The 25,953-nt window shown below is 38.1% G+C and overlaps 1 protein-coding gene across 4 annotated transcripts in view; it reads right to left on the bottom strand.

Moving 5' to 3' along the window:
• LOC109322530 (sodium channel protein type 2 subunit alpha-like) overlaps nucleotides 1–25,953 on the bottom strand; it is a 123,050-nt gene that overhangs the window by 40,902 nt on the left and 56,195 nt on the right. For all 4 annotated transcript variants that reach the window (XM_019553586.1, XM_019553588.1, XM_019553584.1 and 1 more), the window contains exons 14-19: nucleotides 21,813–21,986; nucleotides 20,166–20,522; nucleotides 18,935–19,387; nucleotides 11,165–11,282; nucleotides 2,288–2,442; nucleotides 285–458 (exon numbers count right to left, since the gene is read on the bottom strand). In XM_019553586.1, the coding sequence (XP_019409131.1) occupies nucleotides 285–458; nucleotides 2,288–2,442; nucleotides 11,165–11,282; nucleotides 18,935–19,387; nucleotides 20,166–20,522; nucleotides 21,813–21,986 (1,431 nt within the window). The remainder of the gene's footprint in view (nucleotides 1–284; nucleotides 459–2,287; nucleotides 2,443–11,164; nucleotides 11,283–18,934; nucleotides 19,388–20,165; nucleotides 20,523–21,812; nucleotides 21,987–25,953) is intronic.

Here is a 25,953-nt window from a genome sequence, read left to right as displayed (position 1 = left end):
GCCTGCCAGCAGAGGTGGTTCAAGCACCTACTTTGAAAACCTGGATGTTTTTCTTGCTGGGATCCTATGACCCCAGCTGACTTCCTGCTCCTGGGGCAGGGGGCTGGACTCGATGATCTTCCGAGGTTCCTTCCAGTCCTAACATCTATGAAATCTATGAAATATTAGTGATTTTTAAATCATTTTTAATGAAAGGCACTTTCCTCATCATACTTATAACTAACATGAGTTATATAGGATTCCTTACTATAAATAAAGAAGTCAGTTACTTAGAAGATACATACATCAACGATTAGGAAGTCCAGCCAGCACCAGGCATTAGTGAAATACATTTGAAAGCCATAGGCCACCCATTTTAGCACCATTTCTAGAATGAAGATGTAAGTGAAGACTTTGTCAGCATATTCCAATATAGTCTTAATAGTCTTGTGCTGTTCAATATATATATCTTCAAAAGCCTGTGAACAATAAACATATCCAGTTACGTTTTTATAAGCTTTTGCAAGTTATAAGGTAGACTGTCTGACTCCAGAAGAAAAGAAAAGGGTAAAAACTTTACTCTTCTATTCTGTTTCTTTTCTGAAGTTGGTGTTTAGTATCGCGTAGATTACAAGTAAATTGTGGAAACGTAAAGTTTTGTAGAACAATGTTGGGAGTAATCTATGGCCAATAAGAAGCTTGGTCAACTGTCATCCAGAAGAAAAAAAAAAAGTTTTGTCACTCCGACAGGCCAAATCTCAGTTTAACAACACAATGTCTGGATGTCAATATTGAGAGGTCAAAACTTAGATAACTAGTGTATGTGGCATGATGGAACATGATATGTTGGCCCAATGCCAATTCAAATATCTCTAATTTTCAGATGTCAGCTCAAACAATTTATAGTTATAAGAAATATTAGCAGATACCTGTTTCTATATGTCCCTTTTTCAAAACAAGTAGGCTTAGAGTGTCAAACTAAAAAATGTAGAGGCCCTTGCAAGGCTTTGGCACAAACCTAAACTATCTTTTAAAAAATGTGTTTGGAGAATTGTGCTCACCAGCTGCGGCATGTAGATGTGTGAAAAATAAATGTAGAATGTTTGATTGATAGTGAAAACTCAAGTACTACCTGTTAAAAGAAATTAGAACAACTCTGTCTCAGTAATTTGTCCTAGGAATGCACAGAGGAAGATCACTGCTAAAATGTGAATAACATTTACCCTTATCATTAAAAACTACCACTTATACAAATAGACCTTGTTATATAACAAGCATCTTTCTACATGAATCCAGCAGCTCAATACAGGATTTAATTAACTGGCAAGCAGAAAATTAATACTCCTTCTCATTTAAACCATGTCCTGTTACTTAACCTTACATGAGCGCTCATGAAATCTTGAGATGCTGCATTAGCAACATGAATTTCAAATTTTCATGAGTCATGTCCTTGGACACTGGTTCCCAATCTGTGGTACATGTACCACGAGTGGTATGCAGACAACCTGTCAGTGGTACATGTTAACAGATTTATTATAATTATTTTATATGACAAAATGTGCTGGTGATACTTAAGGTTGAACTGAAAAATCTGCTGGTGGTACTTAATGTGTATTGTTTTAAATTGGTGGTGCACAATCTGTCAGAGCTTAGGAACCGCTGTCCTAGGAGAAAAGCTGGGAGTAAAAGTCTGTAGTAGAGTGTCTGGAAGTTCATAGTGATGCAGACTTTAGGGTCTTTCCACTGTTGAGAGATTTCTTTTTAAGTCTGCAAGCATTGGCCATAAAATTGTTTTTCCTGTTGCAGTCTTGCTAACTTAATCATCAATTAAGTGTGTTGCCTGTCACTCTTTCATTCCAGTCAAAAGACAACCTCTCATAAATGGAAACAGACATTCTGGATCTTACCAGTCCTATTCTTCTCAGCTATTTCTTATACTTTTACCCCCTCCAAATCTCAGTCAAACTTTTTATTTCACCCGCCTCGTACTAGTTTGGCAAAATATCCTTGACTGTTGATGCTGCTTCTTTTACAGCAAGGATATCAAACTCTTCAGGCCTTGCAGGCCTGGGATTGGTCCACAAACTGAATCAGGCCCAGAGACTGGCCTCGCATGCTGGATCCCGTGCACAGGTAGCGTGTGCTTTGGACCGGTTCCAAGCACTGCATACAGTGCTCACCCCAGACCAACATTCCAAAAATGTGAAACTTTTATTTTATTAAAGAAACACTTCAAATTATATGAACTAAGAAAATGGAATATACTGTCCTCCTCAGAAGGAATATGCATCTTACCCATTTCACTTACCAGAGCACCACTGCTGAGAAGAATCATGAAAACAATAAAGCTTTCAAACCAGCTGTGTTCTACTATCCTGTAACAGGTTCTTCGAAAGTTCCACCACACTTTTGCCTTCCCACTTTCCATGTTGATTTGGCAGCACTTGAACCGTTGTACACAGCCTAAGAATAAGGACAATAAATTAGGACAAATCAGTATGGGATAAAATTTTGTGTATTCTGAAACAGTAAACCAGTGTTTCATTAATTCTTCAGCCATTAAAATTAACAAGTATTACACTAAGATGCCTCTCTACTGGCTATGCTGGGATTCTGGGAATCGTTAATTTTGATTCTAAGTTTTACTATCCAGTCTTTACTTCAAGAAGGGGACTGGAGAAAATGATTTAACTGAACTAAGTTTCATTTACACCATTAAAAATACAAACAATGCCAACGCCCCCCCCCGTGCACACAAATTTACACAAAAAAGAAAAAAGTTTTTTGCTATCAAAAGGTAGAAACTAAGAGTCTGATCCACCAGAAAGTCCAACCCTCCTCCCCCCCTGCAAAAAGCCCATCAACTTTATGGAAGTTTACACTCTTACTCACATTTTCATACAGGGAAGCTGTGCTATGAATTTCGTTCCTTTATTTATCTGCCTGATCCACCCACTGTTTGGAAAATGTTTCCCTTTCTTCTCTTAGCATTTGTAAATCATCTTCATTCGTGTCAGCTTCCCTGTGCTCTTGAACTGGTCTCTGCTACTTTATTTCATTTAAAATTTTTTTTTTTTTTACTTATTTTACTTCAGAGACAACAATAATAAATCACATTTTGGTATACCGGCCTCTTATACCTTCCCTCCACACACATTTTTTTCTTTTGTGAACCAGAACACTTAAGTGCTGGAGAGTTTTTGCTCATTTTTAAACCATTAGAAGGAACAGGTCTAAGACACTGTTGACTGACATAAAACCCCTTCACCTTTGTCATGAGCTGACACAGTTGTAACAACCATTTTACTGAAGATTGAAAAATCATCTAGAATCAAATAAAAAAATATTCTGGATTCCTAAATTGGTCAAATACAGTAGAAAGGGGTTGAACTTTATATTCATAGATGTGACTGTGAAAACTGGAGGTCTGTTTTTGATTCAATGTTTTGCATTATTCCTTTTAGTCCAAACAAACACTTCTCACTTACGCTGAGAGACAAGGACTATTTAAACATTGACCAGATATGATATTACAAGACTCAACCATTTTTAAAAAACTTGAGGCAGGCTTCAAAAATTACAAATAAGTTCTTGTTGCCAAGCATGCAGGTTGCACTTAGAAGGAGAGAAGGAGGAAGGAAGGAGCGATGAAACCAGAGAATTCCAGTTAATTATGTTACTTCAGGAGTGGGAAGGAAGGGGCTTTAAAAATAGTATCCAATATTGGGAGAAGAGATATCAGAAAATTCACACTACAATAATTTGATTAGATACACACACAACTATCATATTATCCTCAATCCAAGATGACCCTGAATTTAAAAAGACCCCCTAATAATCAGATTCCATACATGAAAATATTATAAATTTGTTATAATTTTCTATGTATAGAATCCATTTATTCAGGGGTCACTTTGCCCCCTCCCACCTTCTTCATCAGGAAAAACAGTGACAGAGGGGCAAAAGGTAAGGGAGCAGATGGCAGAGGAGGCAGGGGTACAAGCAGTGGGTAGCTTGCCCCTTGCATCCCCACATCTTGTCCCCTGTTGCCTGTTCCTCGCAACACTTGACCCACTCTGCTGCCTGCCCTCCATCCCTCTCTGCTTCCTGTCTTCCTCATACCTGCCTCTTCCAGTCACTTACCCTTGTGCCAGCTCTGGCATGGCTCCAGCCCTGTTCACACCCATGGCATGAAGAACATGCTTGCCTCAACCCTAGCCCCAGCTTAGTAGCAGGTGCAGTAGTGGTAGCTCCAGCCCAAACTCCAAAGGCTGGGGATAGGGGAGGGTAGGCATCAACTAAGGCACTAGCCCTGATCCTCAGTCAGGGTTAGGTCTGGAGCTGGACCAGAGCCAAAACCAGAACTGGAGCAGAAGCCTCAGGCGCCTTCCTCCCTACCGCCTCATATTCAAATCTAAGACAAGAAGGTCTTTTTCCCCCCCAAGTTAAATGTGGGGAGGGGTGGGACTTGTCTTGGATTCAAATTAATATGGTAAATCATAAATCTGAACTGCATAAAAAAGGAAAAATCTCAGCTGCATAAAAAGGAAATCTACCGGTCACATTTAAATTCATTTAAGAATGCCCACACCTAAAATTCCTCTCTCATAAAAAAATAGTTTAAAGCGAGACCTTTAATTTAATTGAATATAAATGAAGTTTGAGTCATTTTAAATACTAAGACAATTTCAGTGGAATGGGCCAACCTACTTTGTGCTTCCTGCAATGGAGCACTATCTATGGCTTTGATAAAGTTTTGATGGAATAAAAGTCCTTCTGAAAAATTCTGAGTCAGAAATGAAAGCAACAAATAGTACTGTAAAATGTGTTTTAAATACTAGTTTTTTGTGTATAGTTTATTAATATCTCACTGACCAATTACTCTGTCTTACTGTCAAATTTCCACAATGCAATTTTGCCTCGTTCTCTTACCACGCCCTCCATGAAATCCTATTAAACATCATTTTTCATTTCTGTGTAGCCTCCTTTATCAACTCCATTGATTCTCTGGTCACAACCCTGAGCTTCACTGACTCTCCAACTCTTGACTTCTTTGCTCCTTCATCTCTGTATTTCATTGGCACCTACCTCCTACGCTAACTCTCATCTTGTACCTGCTTCACTGAATATCTATGGAACAAATCCAGGGATCATGTGCACTTTCTAAGCCACACGTTTATCTCCTTCTCCTTCAGTATCAACACTCCATACAAAACAACCATATTATCTTTCTCTTTTAAAAGCTTCACACTCATAACCAATAATGCTTGCATGTCCTCAAGCCCTTGGATCTCAATTTCTCCCTAAAGCCCTTTTCTCACAATACCATACCCCTGCTATTCTAATATCTGTGATCCTCCAGACCTGCTTATCTTCCAACTCCAACTCTTAACTATTTCTACCACTGATACTCTTCATAGGTAGCTGCTTTCTTTAGGAAGAAGGGAAGCCATGTGAAAGTGAAGAGAGATGGGGGCTGGACATATCATATTTTGTAAATTATCTTCAAATAAGTCAGCGGTGCCCTGTGTAGACTGATAAATGAGCAGTTTGAGAAATTAGTTGGGGAAGCTGAAAAGGCAGATGCAGTTGCAAACCTAGGAGTATATTAAATTACAGAAGTGGAGACCTTAGCTAAGATGATAATAGGATACAAGGAGATAATGAGTAGGACAGAAAGTAATGGGATTTTTGCTAGAAATGATCCATGATGAGGCAGCAGCAGCAGCAGAAGTAGCTGCTGGAAGTGGGCCAGGGCTGGGGTTTTGCAAGGCAGATCTTGTGAAAGAACAAAAGGGAAGGAGAGCCAAGGAGAGAAGAGAATAAAGTGTGTCTAAATCCCATTTAGGGGAAAAAAGGCCCCAGTATTTTTTAACATTACAAACATACTAAAGTGAGTTGAATGAGAAAAGAAGCTGCTAATCAAAACAAAATGATCCAGAAATATATTTTTCATTCTGAAGTAAAGGGGAAAGCTTAAGTAAAGTCTTTAATACCATAATAGAATAACAAATACAGATGGAAATCTGTTCCTCCCTCTAATGTAATATAGCAGAAGCTGTATAACCTATAGAAATATGTGGGAACCAACCCAATAGCATCTTCCTAACAAACAATGGCACTGCAGAAAAGTGTGTGCTTTGTAAGTCTTCATCACATCGTTTTTCCTGCCATAGCCATAGAGAATGCTATGAATAGTTTCTTGAGGCCCATCATGCTACACTTGTCTTTTAGAATATAAGCTATTCCAGGCAGAGACTGCTTTGAACAACAAGCACAATGTAAGCATTTAAATTATATGTATATGCTTTCTTGCTATGGAGGGGAAGAAGGCAAGTGGATTCCAGTACTAGGAGGATCTGGGTGAGAGGAGAGTACTGGGGCAAGAGGATGACAGAGTTTTTGTATTGGGAGGATCTGATGTCTCCCTCTTTCTGGACTTTTTGGATGCCTACACACGAGCAGCTAGGCTGCTCTGACGTACTGTAATTATAGCAAGTTGGAGCAGACTCAATTAACCGAGTTTGCTGGAGTGTGGTAATTACCATGCTCCAGCAGATTCCAGTGTCCCTAGGCTTAAAAATGGTGGTGGGGGTGCTTTAACAAGCTTGTTTAATGAGCTTTAGTTAAAGCACCTCCACTGCCACTTTCAGCCTGGGGATACTGATACAGGAGACGCTCTAGGCACTTTAATTAGAGTGACTCTCAGAAAGCCGCTTTAATTGCAGCATCCCCTGCCCCCCACTCCCAGAACACACATGTAAATGCCCCTCTATTCCTTCAATTTATTCAGAATACAGCTGCTAAAAACATGTCTGCCCTTTCAATATACGTCTGCTGACTCCTGTGATCTTAAGTACCAACACTTTGTTCTCATCTTTAAAGTTCTTTACATCTTTCCTATAGCATACAACTTTGGGTTTATTTCTTAGCATTTCCTCTCACTGCCTGCTCACCACTAAAAGCAACAGCTTTGCCCGTAACTTCTCCCCTTTCAACCCTTGAATCTTTTTCCATGTGACCCCTAAACATAGAATACTAATCCCACTTTACAAGGACCTCACATTCTTCTCATTCTAAAGATCTGCTTCCTTCATGAGGCCCACACAGATATTAACCACCATTAGCCTTAGGTTAGGTAATTTTCTCTAATGCAAAACTACCCAAATTAAGAGAGAGAAAAAGCTCCAGAGTTAAACTAGCTGAGACATAAGTAAGTGGCATTGACACATGTGCAACTATTCACTTTAGCTTATGGTGCTTCACAGAAAGTGCCATGAGTTACAGTGACTCCCCTCTGACACAACAGATGTTTGGTGTTTGGTCAGGGATTGGGGGGAGGAGGAAATCAAGCTCCACTTGGGAGCTGATCCAGTAAAGAGAGGCTGCATATCTATTGCCTCTGTCCCCTAGCCTGACCTTCCACAGCTTTGGTGCTGTCTGCACAATGGGAGGGGGAGGGGGCAGGAAGAGAGCTCTGGTCTGGGGTTTGCCCAGCCTGCGCTGGAGGGGGGCTCCCATCTACCTGCCCTGCCTACCAGTGGAGGCTGGGCAAACCCCAGACCGGAGCTCCTTCTTCTCCTCCATCCCCTATCCCATCCTGCACATAGCACTGGGAGTGGGGCTGAGCTGCATCAGCCCAGGTCTGCTTTGTGACAGAGCACCTTTGGTGCCTATCACTTTAAGGGCTTTGAGTGGCAGCAGGGCAGCTAGCAGGTGCAGGCCAGCTCTGATGATGAGGTCACATGACCCGAGGAGGACCATGTGATTAGAGGAGACAACTGTACAGACTCCATTTTAGCTCTGGCACTCAGGGCTAAGACAGCTGTCTGCTGCTGGTAGCTGGCACAACAACATCCAGCAGAGTGGCTGCTCAGGAACACCTTGAAAGTAAAGGTAGGAGCTATGCATAGGTAGGAAGCTTCTGGTCCTGGGTATGGCTTGAAACTGCACCCTGCTAGGGAAGGATGGCTTGTTGGGGCTGCCTGTGGTAGGGTAGCTCCCCAGAAATGCCAGGCCAGTTGCCTTCCCAGTGAAAGGCAGATAGAGGCACCTTATAATGCCAGCTCCCACTACTCAGTGGCTCATAGAACAGGCAGGGGGCCAGGTACGCTTAAGGAGAAGCACCTGGGACCCTGGGGGTATAAGACCCCAAGCCCCAGGAAGTGGGCACAGAGTTGGCCCTAGTGAGGGTGTAGAGAACGGCTCCATGAAGAGAGGCAGGAATGAGTAGGGTAGTAAAAGCCAAGTGCCCGGAGAGGGGCTTGTGGTTAAAGTCAGCCTAGTGTTAGGCATACAGACCATTACCCATAGAGTAGGCTGCACGAGGCACCCAAAGGGCTGTGGAGGGATCATCCAGAGTTTAAGTAGGTAAGCCTGATGACCCAAAGGCCACTCAAAGGAGCAGGGTGGGTTGAGAGTGGCCCAGTGAAGGGCAGTGTGAAAGAGGCTCTGTGAGAGGGGGCAGAGTGAATGAGGCCTTGTGAGAGGCCCAGCAAGGGGCAGAGTTTGGACCTGCTTCTGGCTGGAGCAACTATAATTTGGATGCCATCTGTAAGGCATGGGGCATGGCAAGGGCAGGTCAGAGCCATGTGTAAACCCCTTGCTATCAGGACATTAAAAAAGGGTGCTTATTACATCATTTATATCCCAACAAGTTGCAGCAGGTGAGACTGTGCAGACTCCCCTAGATGGAGGGGCAGCCAGTATGGTGACCAGCCACAAGTAGGCATCTTTGTCACACGCTTGTGTGCAGGGACAAACAGAAGTTAATGAAGGTGCTCCACTTTGGAGCACCTTCATCTAAACCCTCATTAAATGAGGCAATTGGGCACTTTTCTGAAACTGAAACTGTGCACTTCTGTTAGGCCATGACTGTAGAGTGCTTTCAAGAAGCTGATCACATGACAAATATCCCTTCTGTCAGCATCCAGTGTGCCTCACCTTATTTGTACTTGTCTTTTAGAATGCAAGCTCTTAAGGACAGAGTCTTTGCTCTGAATGCTTTAAATAATAAGCATGACATCAGCATTTACGTTATAGATAACAGATAAACAATAAATAATAAAAATTGAAAGTTTACAATACCAAAGTAAAGGAAAGGGTAATGCACAGGATTTAATGACTATAGTATAATTCAATCTACAATTATAATTCTTACATATATAATATGTGATATATAAGATAACACAATTTACAATTATATATGTGAAACATTATATAACACTACTCACAATTATAATTATCCACAGGGTGATAGATTTATATATTTCTTACTATTTTTTTTTCAAAGAAAGGTTTAAGAAAGCATATTAATTTCCCAAATGAGTAAAATGAGGGGAAAATATCACCCACTGAAATATATAATCCAATTAGAAGACAAGTGTACTTTTTTTTTTTTTGAGATGCAGAAAACCCCAAATAGAGTTACTCCAACCTAGGAGAGTTCCTGATCTCATTATGGGGCCTCAAGGATTTACAGGAACGACTTTCAGTCTCTAGAATCACCCAAGAGCCTCCGCATTTACCTGACTAAGAGCACTCTCATTCCTTTGAAAAGATTTATCAAACATAAACATAACAAAGAATCTGAACACATTTAATAAGACTCAGAGGTATCATCCTTGTTCTCTTGGGAGTGTCTCCATGGTGATACGTTACACAAAGGCTATAGTACATTTCATCAGCTCTGATAAAAATACCATACTGTACACCTTTTACTGGAGTGACCTAGAGGATATACTTTCCAATTTTAAGTTAGTCATAAGGCAGGGTAGGTGGCACCTTAAAGAATAACTGTTAGGTTGCATCCCTGACAGAAATGCACAATCATGCATTGCTTTTAAATAATATGGAAATGTTTATAAAAGAAAGTGAAATTACAGAAAGATTGAATGGTTTTCATATTTCATGAAGAACTTTAAAAAAGTGTTGCAAAACATGAACCATATTCCATAATTCTTTTGTTTCTTGTGAGTGGGCTGACTGACAAAAGAGCTCATCTGAGCTAACAGTGGCTTTAAAATTGAGCTTTAAAATATTTAAGTTCTTGATACGAAAATTTATTTGAATTTTGTACAGAAGACAAAGTACAAAAACTGCCCAAAATGAAGCAATGAAAAATATTCATCAGAGGTACTTTTGAAAATTCTAGAAAACTGTGGCTGGGATGTATGAATTGTGTCTTGTTGATCATGTTTTGCATGCTACTAAGCACAGTGTAAAATCAGGACATACACAAATAAAATGTCTAAAACCTTGTTTGGCATCTCAAAGTTATGGAATGCTCAGATTTCCAAAATTTAGTCAAATAAAGTTTAAATTTTTTTTTCATCACCCAAACTACAATATTTTAGGCAACTTAATGTCCTGTTAAACTAGGTTTTTATAAAATATACATAATTTTGAGAGTTGCAAAGGAAATGTCATAAATGATTAAGCAATTTTTTTTATATATATATATTCCTTGCATTTTTTTTTCAAATATTCATAATGGACCGAGTTGATGGGCCAGGACTTTTCATAAACTTCATTTCTACCTAACAAATGAAAATATGTGCCTGGGCTGCTAAAAATATTTTGGAGTCAGAAATAAAAGAATGAAAATATAGCAATAAAAATGGGAAGCCGAAAGTACAAGGAGGGTAAATTTTTGGAATAATATACATTTTTTATTATAATTTAATGTACTTTGCAATTTCATTATGCCTCAAAAGTATACAGAGACCCTCAGAAATCAGCGGGACTCAAATAAAGGACATTGATACGTGCAGGAAAACTCCTTTGAAAGAATGCTTTCTTAGAGATTGATTTTACTGGATTTATTTATAAGACTAATTCAATTAAATCAGGAACTACACATGTGAGTAATGGTTTGAAGGACAGGGTCTCTTGTTAAATAATATTAAGACTTAAGCTTCTAATCCTTGAAAGATAATGTGCATATGCCAACTTCATACATGTTGAAGAGTAACAATGGGCATTTTCAGTGTGTAAAATAAAATAGGCCTGTACATTTGGGCAAGATCAGAACCTTTTATTGCACCAGCAAGCACCCCTTCTCAAAGTGCTCTCCTTTTGGGAGAGGTGTCTATGACCCCTTGAAACCCAACATATTTTAAGTACTGCCCATGTGCATAGTGGTCAGTACTAATGTGAACTGAAACACCAAATATTTTTTTCATACCTTCTGTAAGACAGGCTTTTGGTTCTGATGTTTGTTCTGGTTCAACATCTGCTTTTTCTTCTCCAGCAGGAACAAGATCAATTGTACTTCCTTCAGAGGAGCTTGAAATGTTTAACTTCTGTAAATAAAATCCCACAATAATGGTCTCAATTTAAACAAGATATTAATTTTGAACTGCAATTAATATTAAGCATGCAACACTGTGTTCAGAGAATAACAAACAGCAAATATTAGCGGCTAACTCACCACTCCTGAAGTGTGTATATGCTGAATCTCCATGCTTGCATATGTGAGAATGGGTTATTTTACTTACGGGTTTTTTAAATGTTTGGAGTAAAATTAGTAAGGAGTTAGTGTTACTCAAATTCTGATTTTTATTAAATAGATTTCCTGATATGTATTTCATTTATTTGCAATTGTGTCTCATTTGGAATAAATAGTGCAATTCCACTTTAAGTCAATACATCTTACTGGGTGCATCTACACGAAATGCTAACTGCACGGTATCCTAATAACACTTCACAGCAGCATGCCAGGCAAAACCCATGCTAATACACTACTGCACAATAGTATTAGGCTACTGCACAGTTAGTGTCTGTAAAAACCCGCATGCTGGCACTGATGTGCACTAGCACCAGTTACTGCTCATTGATTTAGTACTTGGTTATTTAGTACTTAATGCACAGCACATTTATGACTGTACAGATGCACTCCCTCAGTATCCTACAACTGATTCCAACTTTCATTATGAGACTCTTCAACCTGAACACTTCAAATCCTGAAGAAAGACTATTTCAAATTGCCAGCCATCACAGTAAAATTATAAATCCAGTATATATATTTTTAAAGATGAATTTTTAATCAGCTGCCATTTTTAAAAGAAGTTAATGTAGAAAGAAAAATACAAAATTACATAGATACTTTTTCTTCAACATTTCAACCCATACCCAAGGTAGCTAACTAGTTTTACATATCTGACAGAAAATGTATCAGTGGAATAGAATTACTATTGATTTGCCCATCATATAGATAAATATATTATGCCAATTTGCTTTAGCTATAATCTTAATGAGAAAAAAAATAGTAAAAGCAGCATCATATTCCTGTGTAAACTATATTTTGGGCATGCCGACATAACTTAGCCACTAAGATGAACTACTTAAAAAACACTGAAATGAAGTTCAATAATAGTATATGACTGCTTTATAGATGTATTGAACTATTATTCAAATTATGCTGTGAATGGCATATCCATTTTCTTGTTATGACCAACAGAAAGCTGCACAGAAAGATTTGTATGAGTAGAAAAATATAAATTGACAAATCTCTGTTTAAAACTTTTCTTAAACTGCAATCATCATTGACACATAAACACATATTATAGTTAATAAAAAATACTGGTAGACTTCTGAAATTTCAGAAAAAGAAAAAAGCATGGTAACTCTACTTCAATGTCAATTGTTTTGCATTCTCTTTTGACAATGCACATATGTATCATACTGTGCATTCAGAAACTACCGTTTACTTTGGTACACATACCTGTCCTGTCAACACATTTGTAATAAAATATTTACTTTCTTAGAATGTTTAAATGATCTCAATGATGGTAGTTCTAAATGAAACTCATGTTCAGATATACATGAATTTATTTGGCTGTCCTGTAATCACAGCATGACAACATATGCAGTACAATCAGAGTCTTCATCCTTCAGATTTTAAAGCAGCATTGCTTTATACAGTTAACTTTAAGTAAGTATGAGTACCAAATTAAATTACAGTAGTTTTAATTACTGCATTCTCTGACCTGTCACAATGTTATTACCATGTACTGTACAACATCAGTAATGGCTTCACTAATACAAAGCTAAATGTAGGGGAGGAATGATGTAAGCAGATTTGTACAACAGACTCAATTGCGTGAAAATGATACTAGCAATCATATCTAAAACACACTTGCAACATTAAGAGATACTTTCTGTATCTTGCTGCTTTCAGCAGATGAGTTAGAGACACTATTCCAATAAATCTTTTTTAATTTAAAGAGAGGACAAAATCTGTACCACACAGTACAGAAATAATTTTGTTAATATCATTGAATCAGTTATTTCCTTATTTACTATTTTTGTAATCAGACTATGTGGAGTATTGCCTCCAAATTATAAATAGGTTGATAAATGCCAATTTTAAATTTCACAAAAAGCATTAGTTCAAAAATATTGCTAGTAAATTCAGTCCTCAGTACCAATAAAATATTTTTGCTGACTCTATGGAAACTGAAGAAAATGCTCGCTTCCTGCATTACACAATTTTCTTAAGACTTTGCTTTCATCATTCCATCATGGATAACATTTATATAGCAAAATGCTGCAGCAACGACAGGCTAAACAAAACATGTGAACTGGATTATAAAACAAATCAAGCTGTCAAAAGCAAGGATCAAATTTTTAAAAAGAAAAGCATAAAAAACCTCATAAAAAACAACACGATACTTTGGATAACCATATTATATCAATAAGCAAAAACTTATAACAAAAAAAAGCCTCTTGTCACTGAAACTGAGCTGTTCATTAAGCAACTCTGGTAGACACTGCTGAATTCAAGGCTGAGGACTATGGATCTAAAGTTTCAGCTCAGTAAAAGATGAGCAGTCACAAAAATATCTCAGCATCAGTGTTCATATGATACGTATTTAACTTTAACATATAGTAGATAACTGTAGAAATTATTTTATATTTCTTGTGTTACGTTATATTAACAAAGTACTGTATAAGAGTTTTCTTTGTAATATAGCTCTAAGTAAAAGCACAATGTGGTACAGTTCTCCAACCACCTCTAAAACCAGTTGCAAGTCCAGAACTAGGTGAAGGCAAAGCCCAGAAATGTCAAGACATCTACATTTTGTTCACTCTGATTGTACTTGTATGGGACACCAAACAAAATCATCATCTCTAAGGTGCCTACCAGCAACTGCTGGGATGAAACATTACCTGTATTTATAGTTTTGAATGTATACACAATAAATATTTTATTTATAAATACATATATAAATATAATATATATTTTTCTCTATGTGTATCTCATTTAATTTGTAAATTTACAAAAAAATTAAAAGAGAACATAGTTCTAAATATGAAACATTCAGAAAATGTTTCAGTTATTGTCTTCCCCTGACCAACTTCCCACATCAAACTTTCATCCATGGCTGTAATCTTTTCTTTATATATTGTAAATAAAAAAAAGTTTACATACTGATGAACTGAAATACTATTACTTAATTATAGGCTGGATCCCAAAGCCTAAGGCCAAGAGAAAGACCCTATAACATTTCATGTATTGCCTTACATTTATGACCTGCACAAAATCTTAATTTATCCCCTTCAAGGTAAGTTGGATAAAACACTCTACCCCACCTTATTCCACTGCCTCTGTAAAAACTTCTTGAAAAGGCAGGACATTATTTTGTCATGACAATTCTTTAGATGATAGTCAGAACCCCAATGCCATTAAGAGTACTCAAAAGACACACGAATCTTCCTACACCCAATGTAAGTGATGCAGGATGTACAAAAGTCCACATGAGCAAGACTTGTTACTTGCAGAAGGAGTACTTCAGCTTCCAACAACTGACAGCAAGTTTCATTCTACCACCATTTTGATGAATATTAATGAGGATAAAACTTGAATAACAGTTGGGTAAAACCTTTAAGTATTTCCACTAGATTTTCTGCGTGTTATATCTTTTGACCTAATGCCTTCTATTTTTCTAACTCCTATATGTTTGTTTGTAATCTTAACTCTGAATCTCAAGTATTTCTTTTTTGTTCTAAGTTCTACATTGTGATAATAGTGCTTTTCCATTCTGACAGTGGTCAGCAGACTTTTTAGGATGTAGGCTGGAGTAACCCAGTTTGGACCAGAGGTAGCTAGGTCTAGGTTCTAGCCTCTGCTGCCACTTTTCCGTGTGGCGGCACAGGGAGAGGGCCCACAGCTGCCACTTCTACCTGCGGTGGCATGGAAAAGTGACTGCTGCCAATACTCCCTGCTGCTAGAGCCCCATGTCTGTCAGCTGGATCCAATGGCTCTGTGGGCTACAGGTTGCCAACCTCTGAATTTCTATATATTTATTTACACCTTATACTCCATGTAAAATTTTATGTTTGGGATTATGTTTATGTTTGCCTATTTGAATAATGTACTGGACTAAGTTTACAGGAACATTTAATCAATGAAGAACAAAGTTATTATGGATGTTATGATGGAGTTAACAGCTCCTGATTTTTCAAACATCCACATTCCCAACTCTGTGTACTATTACATTCAGTGGGACTATCTAAATGCATACTGTTAAGCAGATGGGAGATATCTGCAGGGTTGGGATCTTTAGTGCCAAGATTTGAGGGAAAAAACTGTAACCTAGCCTTAAAACTTAAAATGAACTAAAGGAATAGTCAACAGTTTCTAAAAAAAGATCAACCTAACACATTTTAGCATCCATACAATTGAGTTCATTATGAAAGTAACACTTTTAGTTACAAGATAGTTGGATGTTTGGTTTAACTTAATAATGAATTTAAAAAGTCAAGAGATCATCTCTGTAAATTTAAAAAATGATCCTCTGATAGCTTCTTTTAACCTTGAAAATTATCACTTTATAATCCAAATTAAAAATATCTATATAACATGCAACTCATATCACTGAAGTGCTATACAAGAAGTACCAGGATGATGTAACAAGGAGAGACAGAATCATGTTGGGGTTGCCCCCTGAACATGCTGTGATGTAAGTCACGTGACTGCTTACAGAGCAGCTGTGAATGTTTCTGTTGTACTGCAATGGATGGGGAAGGAATATACTGTAGCTGATTAGCATGCAGGCCAGTCAATATTTATTTAAAAAGTGATCACATATGTATGATTTGTTTAGGTAACCTGTATAAAAGTGCTGACACGTTGGTCTGCCTGGTTAAAAAGCACCAGAGCTGCATTCTTGATTGATCCAGCTTGATTTTACTCCTGTGAGAAGTAAAAATGGTAGGAAATGAAGTACAAAATACAATACCTCTATTTTTCACCCCTGGAAACAGCAAAAATATGGTGTCCTAAATCTTTAAAAATATTTTTTTAGCTATGTTACAAATTTACAAAACATAACAGTTGATTAAAGACTTCCACACATATATATCCACAGATGTATCAAAAGAGATTTGATTAGCAGAATATTTGAAGCTGTAAATGTATATTGGATTTGGGACTAATATTTTAACATAGTGGAACACCTACATCCACACAATGATTGTAACAACTTTATAAATTTATCATTCTGAATGACCAGATCTTTTTATATTATTATTCCTAGTCTACTAGCAAAGCAGGAAGTGAACACAGAACAGTGAAACATAATGGGACAAATTCAAATTCCATTACATTATATGTATCATTTTAATTATGCATTAGATAGTAAAATGTTTCAAGTAATACAAATTGAATTCTATATAACATATATAACACTGGTAGGAAAAGGAAAATTTCATATCTAGATAAAAACCTTGAGATCTAATGTGTGAAGTCCACTTTCTAGCTCACATTGTCATACAAAACATTGAAACCAGGAAAAGGCCATCCCAAGGACTTCTCTAGCATATAGGTATAGACAGATGGCAGGAGCTACCACACTACCTTCTGTGCAACCATCTCCATCCCAGACACAGGAATGTTGGAGGACAAAAAAAGAGGTGGGGAGCAAACCTCTCTTCTTTCTGGCTGGTCCTGGACTGGAGCCAGCCAGCCTGGGCCATGTGCCCAGCAACAGTTCTGGGGAAAAAACCCTGGACTTTAGGATCTATGAATGTTCTTATGACCTAAAAGTCATTTATTTTCAGTTAGACAATTAAAAAGAAAACTAAAGTAAATTTACTGATTTTGAAAATACAGTGCATATGATATTTTTACTCTGCTAATTAATATCTCCCATCTCTCTTTGGCCAGGGTGATCACCTGAGCCCATTTCCACAATTTGAAATTAAAAGAAAAGCAGATTATAACACTTTCAGAATAGGCTTTTTGTTCAAGCCTGAGTGTAAGAGGTAAGCAGGTATGGAATATATTACTCCAATTCCGAAATACAAAATAAGTAATAGTAAAATGTCTTATTCCATTGCCCAGGATGCATCATTTCACTTTGGTGTCAAAAAATTCAAATAGAAATATCAGGAAAAAAAATCATAATACTTGGAAGCACCGACAGTACTTCTAAAAAAACCCCTAATAATGCCCCATCCAAATGCATTAGTAAACTAACAAGCATCCATTCGTCAAATCAATAATAAATTACACATTTGGTTAATTTATATGTTCAGTTAAAAATCAGAGGCATTCACAAAATACAGTACAATTAAATATTAAAAATTATTGTGAATATTTTAAAAAATCTTCTGTTAACTTTTAAAGGAGGTAGTGACTTGGTGCTTGTCAAGTGGGAACCTTGTATCCTAAAAAATGAGTTTGTAATGGCAAGGTTAAAAGCTGTCTATATCCTTTATGTCATGACGAATAATTGCAAAATACACATTTGCCTGTTGCCTGAGAGCTTAAGATGATGTGCATTGTTTGGAAGCTGGATAAAATGCATGGAACACATTATCTTTTTCTAAATGAGCAGTAATAATATTTGAATGAAAACAATAATATTCCAAGACTGTACACCTATTACAAGATAACAGAAACAACTATAAAGACTTCTAACTTGTCTTAAGTAAAGCCTGATTTCGTGACAATTCGATGACAATAAATGTTGGTAACTTTTTAAAAAAAAGTACAGATAATTTCAACTGAAATTTCAGTAGGTTAAATTTATCCCTGATCCAAAAATGCATTAATTCCAAAGCAGGTCCAATCTGAGCGGGTCCAAAGCAGGTCAGATTTATGTTTGTTAGTTCAGAACTTCTACAGATGACAGTAAGAAGTTTTAAATGTTTTAGGTTTAGCATTCTACTTTTCTAAAGCTTTGTTGATGTTCAAATTAAAATACTATTGTTATTCTTTTTCTATAAAATAGTATTAGATACTATGGCTAGGGACAAATATTCAAAAATTGACTCAGTCTTTGCAGATTAGTCTAACCCTCCTAGATTGAACTGGCTTGAAACTGCACAGACATTCCCTCTGGACTGAAGAAATGCAGGCACATGCCCACAGTGGCTCAAGCTAGAAGTCGCGGAGCACTAGAGAAGCCTTCTTTTCCACAATGCTGAGCTGAGGGGTGAAGGGGGGGCATAGCCAAGCCCCTGCAGGACCTCTAATTAGGGAGGGGTTTAAACCCCCACCCTGGCCTGCACAGTCCCAGGCTTTTCCCCGCTTGCTGCTCAAATTCATTTTAAATGTGTTAATTGAATTTCATCCTTACTTCAGGGGAAGTGTCAAAATATTAAAAAAATAATATGGCTGGGACAAAGGATCAATTTCTTATGTATATAAAATAAGAGAAATACACATATTAGGTTGCGTAAGTGTTAGTATAGAAGACAGGAGAAATTACTAATTTCAACACACAAACACTAAAGGCTTAGACCACTTTTATGAAATTCTAACTGGCTCCACTATTTCCAAATGTTCACTTTGACATATATGTAATTTACTTGCTAGTAGTCCAATTCTGTGAAACAATGAATGCCTTCAATTACAGGTCACAAGAATATATTTTTATCCTATATTCTGAAAGAACATAAATTGATATCAAAACCCAGAACAACCAAAAATATTTTCAATTCCTACCTCCTTGCCTTCCTCCAGCTCGGACTCACTGCTGAACTCTTCTGTATTTAACTGGTCAAAATCAGATTCTCCAACAGCAATCGGTACTGTAACAGTAAGGCTTGGATTGTTTATGAATGCTGCGTAATCAGTGCCAAGCACAACACTAGTGGTTCCATTTTCATTTTTGCGATATCGCAAGTCTTTCTTTATTTCAGCTACAGTATGGTTTGAAATACAACCATCTTTCCTATCCGTTAGCTGATCAATGGATCTTACTTCATCTGGATCTTTCTGTTTTCTGAAAAGAGTTTTTTGGATGCATTCATACACTTCTCTTTTCACATAATCTATTCCCATCTGAATCCTTGTCACGGCAATCTGGAGGTTGTTCATTTCATTATCATCATCTGGAGCAGCAAGGTTGTCTGAGCTAAATGAGCTCAGCAGCAAGGCCAGAAAGAGGTTGAGTACCTAAAAATGAAGAGACAGAGCTAGGATTTTTTTTCGTCTCTCTTCCTGCTTTTTTCAGGTCAGCCATGAAAATAAAAAATTACTTGTATAGTTTTATCATATGCTTTATTAATGTTGACCAGGATGGAACGTGTTTTTGAAAATTTTAAAATGGAGCTGTACATTTAAATTTACTGGCAGAACCTGATAACATCATGTTGGACTAATATACAAGTAAGAAGAAAGGAGTTCAGAAAATATATTCTGTCTTCAACTGTTGGAGAAATAGTTCAAAGCCACTTAGCTCCTCTGGTCCACTGGAACTACAATGAAACAGAGCTTTCTCAGAAGTTGGCCCAAAAACTGTGAAATGAACTCTCATTGAAAACCTACTACTTCCTGTTTTGTACAAAAATTGTGTTTTGACAGTACCTCTCTTAGCAAACATTCATCAACATATGCATGAATATAACTAAAAATAATTTTAAAAACTCATTTCATTCTAAATGCCAATGTCCCCAAGCAGAAAATGAAATTAAAAATACAAGATGGATATTATTAGTTGCATTGTTAACACATTACTGAAAAGCACTCAAATACTTAGGAAAGTACATGGCAAAAGAACCTACAGAGAACAGAACAGGCAACAATAGATAATGCACACTTCTGACCCAATGTAAATAAGGACTGTTGAATCATATACAAAGATCTTTCCAAAATAAACCAAAACCTTAAAAGCTATTATTATTATTATTACACTTATCTCCAAATGAATTCTTGAAATGTTCTGGTTACATACCACTAGGTTTCCAATCACCATGACCATCATGAAAACAACAAGGCACAATGCTTGGCCTGCAACCTCCATACAGTCCCACATGGTTTCTATCCATTCTCCACACAGCACTCGGAATACAATCAAGAAAGAGTGGAAAAAGTCATGCATGTGCCAGCGTGGAAGTTCACAGTCATTAGAGATCTTGCAGACACATTCCATGTAGCTTTTACCAAACAGCTGCATGCCAACCACAGCAAAAATGAAGACAATGATGGCCAGCACCAAGGTCAAATTTCCAAGAGCCCCTACTGAGTTACCGATAATCTTTATGAGCATATTTAGTGTTGGCCAAGATTTTGCCAATTTGAAAACTCGCAGCTGAAAAGCAAGAGTAAAGAGACCATATCAGTAATTACAACAAAACTGGTGAAATACTCGTAGAACTATATTCTATTAATTGATTACAGGAAGGAAGGCAGGCAGGAAGGCAGGCAGGCAGGTTCTGACTTGAATTTTTTCTGGCTTCTATTAATTTTAAATCAATAGCATCACTGATACCACAGCACCACTGATACTCCTCCAATTTCTAATTCTCATCAACAATTAAGTCTCACAGAATTTTGCAACATTCTACTGATCAGCAACAGAAAAAATTATACTACAGACTGTCATTGTTCAGTCTTCTGCAGTACCTGAAGTCAGGTCATCTATCTACTACTCTATCTTCACATTATTGGAGTATTATAACTTGATGTAATTAATGTTGTAATACTGAATACTGATCATGATGCAGACTCTTTAGAAATATGTAGGGAAGGGAGTGGAGAAGAAATAAGACATATCAAACTATTAGGCTTCTGTTGAAAATCAGTTTCCTTAAAACAGTCCAAATAAGAAAAATTGATTAGAAAGGATCTCTGTGGCCCTAAATCTGGACTTAAAAGCCAGTTTTTAAAAAAATTACAAACATTTGAGATTTTTGGGGGGGGATGGGGATGGACAACTTAATTGGAGACTTTTGTAACATCTAATCTAGAAGAAAGAAAAGTATTTTATGAAACATTTTTATTTCCAGATACTGAAGATCATGACAATTTAAGAGAAAAGGGAGCCCTTGGTTAGTTATGTCTCAGCTACTTAACTGCTATTTGAAAATGAAATACTTCTTCCTTGGCATAACAAGTTGTTCACTATCACTGGTTAAAAATAAATTGATTTCACATATGTTCCTTAATGCTAACTTTTGTTAATTTTTGTCATGGGAAGCAACAAAGAAACCCAGTCTTGTCAAAGAAACCGAGTCTTTAAAAAGTTCTATTATTTTGATATAAGCAACACAACATGAAAATAAATACAGATGGTAATTTCTCTCTTTAACCTTTCTTAATACGTCTTTGCCCAACACATGCTTGCTGGAATTAATCACAAAAGAATAAGATCATTATGCAGTCATGCTAACATGAATTACACTGTAATTTTGTGATAATGATGTAAATAACTTTTGGATGACCTATGTCTACTGAGAGGCATCATCCACCATCTAAGAGAAATTACATGTGAAATAAAATGGCTAAGAAACTGAACTCTGTGAATACACACATTTTGAATTACAGGCACAGTGTACTAATACCTGTATATTTAGTTTACATTGTTTATTATTATATTTACCAATCTGAATGATCGAAGAACAGATAATCCATCCACATTTGCTAAAAAAAGTTCCACCAAACTAAGAGTAACAATGATGCCATCAAAAATATTCCAGCCTACTTGGAAATAATAATAAGGATCCATGGCAATTATCTTGAGAACCATTTCTGCTGTGAAGATCCCAGTAAAAACCTGAATGGAGAATATAATTAAGTATTTTTATACAACTGCAAAACAGTAGATCAAATCAGAAGACAAAGAATAAATTAAGTGATAAACAATAACTTTATTGTAGCAAAATGTAACTATACTTGAATTGCTACAGAAGTATGCAGACATATCTGTTATATCAGTATCACCTGATATCAATTAAACTGTTTTTCTATTCCCCCAGAGGAGTAGAAAATTGTAGTGGCAGGAATCTGGGGAATCACTCTTTCTTAAGTGTAACAACTGTAAAATAAAGTTACTCTTCTTTTTATGACTGAATACATGGACTCCATTTCTGGTAATTAATCAAATAGCTATTTGCCTGCAATCAAGTGGAAGAATTCTTGCTTTATTATAACCAACCAAAGCTGGTGTGCAGTTTAGAACCCTGTACATTAGTGAGTAGTAAGTGTACATATTGAATTCTATGGAGCTACTATAGTTGTAGTTCATTTATAGGAACAGCAAGGCAGTAAAGGCTGCCTACACCATAATATGATGAAATCTGTGATTAAGAGCTGCCTGAATCAAATTCTTGTGCAGGTCAAAATCCATTTTAATAACCTCCATAACAATGTATGTTACTCCCCAGTCAACAAAGACCAAATAACCTGGATGTGTTCCTGAATGATTTCATTCTGTCTAGGTAAAATGTGATTATAAGGAGTTTGTGAAACGTCACCTTGACTAGATTCAATTGTAAGAAAGAGAACAGTCATGTGCATGGACTGGTTTATATAAAAATCTCAGATAACAGTAGGTGGGAACTTTGGGTGAGGTCTAAGAACAACTGGGTGTGTCTATACGAGATGTTTACTGTGAAGTTGCCTAATTCACTCTGCAGTAAACATCTTAGCATCTACATGTGCAGTGCTATTAGGATGAAGAAAACTAATTACTCTGCAGTAGGTTAGTACCTGTAAATTCTAACTAGTGCTATTTATTAAATAGTGCTGGCTCTAGCCCACATTGAAGCACCCTTGTGTTCCAGCCAACTGCCCTGGAACACACTGAGCTGGATCAGAGAAGCCCTGCGCTGGCAGGCTGACCCCTCTCAAGCCTCTGCCAGGAGGGGCTGCTCCAACCCAGCTCAATGTGCTGCAGTCCCAGGCGCATGTGTAAATGTGGCGCCCAGGAGCAATAAACACTAGCATGATATGATGTGTTGGAGTTCATTGCTTTGCATTAATTATACCTGTAGGCATGCCCACCTTGTACTTCTACAAATTCTGGATCACGGCATAAGGGCTTTAATTTTCACTAAACTTCTAGTTAATATAATGGCCTTCAAAAGTGGAGTCTTCATCAACAGGTGATATGGGGTGCAGTTTGCTGGGGGATCAAAGTGACGACCCTTTAACAGTAATAGTATTACATAAAAAAAATGAGGAATGAGAGGAATTATTGTATTAAGGGAAAAATATGCACAAGGTGTTTCAAGATTTGTGCCAGTGTACAGCCAAAGTATGACCTGAGATAGGAAGGTGACAAGCAGCTATTGTTACCAGGTGGACTTTTACTGTATTGATGGAAAACCCAATTTGCTGACAAGTTGGCAAATTGTCCAGTATCATCAAAACTGGTGCTGTTGGTATAGAAAGCTGGCTTTGAAATTCTCAGTAAGTTTTGTAAGTCTCTGGCTGAGGCTATTCTGCTTTGGATCAGAATATTCTGAAACTCAGCTGAGCTGCTTTCTTCAGCCAGCCAGCATTCAGGGTATCTGATGTAAAAGTATCAGGCTTTGGTCTGACCCTTTTTTTGACTGCTAATCAATGCCAGGAAGACTCATCAGGGGTCTTGTTGATAAGTACCATCAGATCTAAGTACTGGAAGTACATGAGATGTGTTGCAGGATGTTCATGATCCTGTACCTTGTGTCATTTTCCTGATGACCGTAGTTATGAGGATTCCAGGAAAAGGAGCATGCCTACTGTCATGTATCCAACAGGGTGCCTGTCCCCTCTAATAGTAATAATTTAGTACTATAAGCCCTAGAGGCTTGGCTGCCTCCACTATCTTCATCCATTTCCATCTGTTGTGTTCCTTCATCCTCCAGTAGCCCACCATTAATTTATGTAGGTCTGACACTACATCATCTAGCCATCTTCACATCTTGGTCATCCAGGCAGCTTTTGGAACAGACTATCTAAAATTTGTGGTATGTTCTAAACAGCCTTACCTTTGGGCCTGATCAGTACCATATCAAGGGAGGGGTGAGCATGGTGACTGCCCTGGCTGATGAAGCAAAAGGGCACCAACAGGTAAGTTGCAGTTGATATTTTATTATAAATATTTTTTACAATTTTGGCTGATGTGGCCGATAATGTCATTGATAAAAATGTCACATGCATGCATGCAGTCGCAGCATGCATGTGGCCAGCTCGGAAGCCTGGAGAGCAGCGTCCAGATGGTGAGTCTGTTGTGGGGCAGGAAGGAGTGTGGGAGAGCAGATTGAGCCCTCCTGGTGAAAAAGGAAAGGGGCTGGGACTGGGGCAGCCTGCCCAGCCAGGGAAACACATGGGACGGAGCCACAAGAGGCTCATTCATGGGGACATGGGGAGTGGGGGGCAGCTCCTGCCACTGCATGCACCCCCAGGCAAGCATGGGGAGGGGGGGTATGTGCCCCCCTCCGGATCTGTGTGCAGGGCAAGAGCAGGCTAGCTGCTGCAGGCTTGCCTCAGATGCCAAATTTCCTGGCTACGTTACTGGGTATGATACACCTACTCATTTGCAAAATATATTATGTAGAAACAAGTCTTTGACACATTATTTAGGATTGCTGGAAAATTTCTTGCTAAAGTGATTGATCAAGGTGGCTTGCCATCCAGGGATATGCAGAGCTGCTATTCATTCCCAAAGATAGTTTTATGATACAATGAACAGGATCTTTCTCTCACCCATCTTGTCTGTCTGTTACATGATTGTCAGTCAGTATTTGAATAGTTTATCCTTCAAGGAGAGGAAGGATAGGTGTGCAGGCCAAATAGGGGGTTCTAATCTCTGTGATGCTTATGGACAAATAAGTCTCCTGAAGAGACTTCAGTCCCTCCCATGTAGGTGAATGTTAATTTCCTGTGCAGACATGTTGGTCACCAAAGTTCTGGTTAGTAGAGGTTTTGAAGAAGTGTCTGCCTGAAGAAGTTTCTTCCAACAGAATAACAAGACTTAGTTTGGGAAAATAACCATAATATCCATGCTGGTTAAACATGCCATTCAACCACACATCACACCACATTCAACCACGGCTTCAGGGATGATGCTCAAGGGCAACCAGCACGGTCTCATTAGGGGCAGGTCATATCAGACCAACATGACTGCCTTTTATGATCAGGTCACAAAGGCAATGGATGCAGGTGTTGCCGTGGACGTAGTCTTTCCAGACTTCAGCAAGGCCTCTGACACCGTCTCCCAGCCCATCCTCATTAAAAAACTAGGTGACTGTGGCATTGATGCCTACACAGTCAGACTGGCTGAAGGGTCGTATTCAGAGGGTGATGGTGGAAGAGTCGTATTCAGAGGGTGGCCGTATCATATTTGACCTGGGGGGAAGTGGGCAGCGGAGTCCCCCAGGCCTTGGTCCTGGGGCCCGCGCTGTTCAATTTCTTCACCAGCGATTTGGACAACGGGGTGAATTGCAACCTTTTAAAATTCGCTGATGATGCCAAAATTTGGGGTGAGGTGAGCACGCTACCAGGGAGGGAAAGACTGCAACAAGACCTGGATAGGTTACAGGAGTGGGCTGACAAACAGGATGCGTTTCAATACTGACAAGTGCAGGGTGCTAGGCAGTAGAAACCAGCAGTACACTTACAGAATGGGAAACTCCCTTCTTGAGAGCACGGAGGCAGAAAGGGATCTTGGAGTCATTATTGAAGGCCAAGATGAACATGGGCCAACAATGCGAGGTCACGGTTGGCAGGGCTAACTGCACCTTGTCGTGCATCCACAG

The sequence above is a fragment of the Crocodylus porosus genome, unplaced genomic scaffold (assembly GCF_001723895.1).
Source record: "Crocodylus porosus isolate Cpor-Errol unplaced genomic scaffold, CroPor_comp1, whole genome shotgun sequence".
In the NCBI taxonomy this organism is placed as follows: domain Eukaryota; kingdom Metazoa; phylum Chordata; order Crocodylia; family Crocodylidae; genus Crocodylus; species Crocodylus porosus.
The sequence above is the reverse complement of the archived record's forward strand: the minus strand, read 5'-3'. Positions and strand labels throughout refer to the sequence as shown.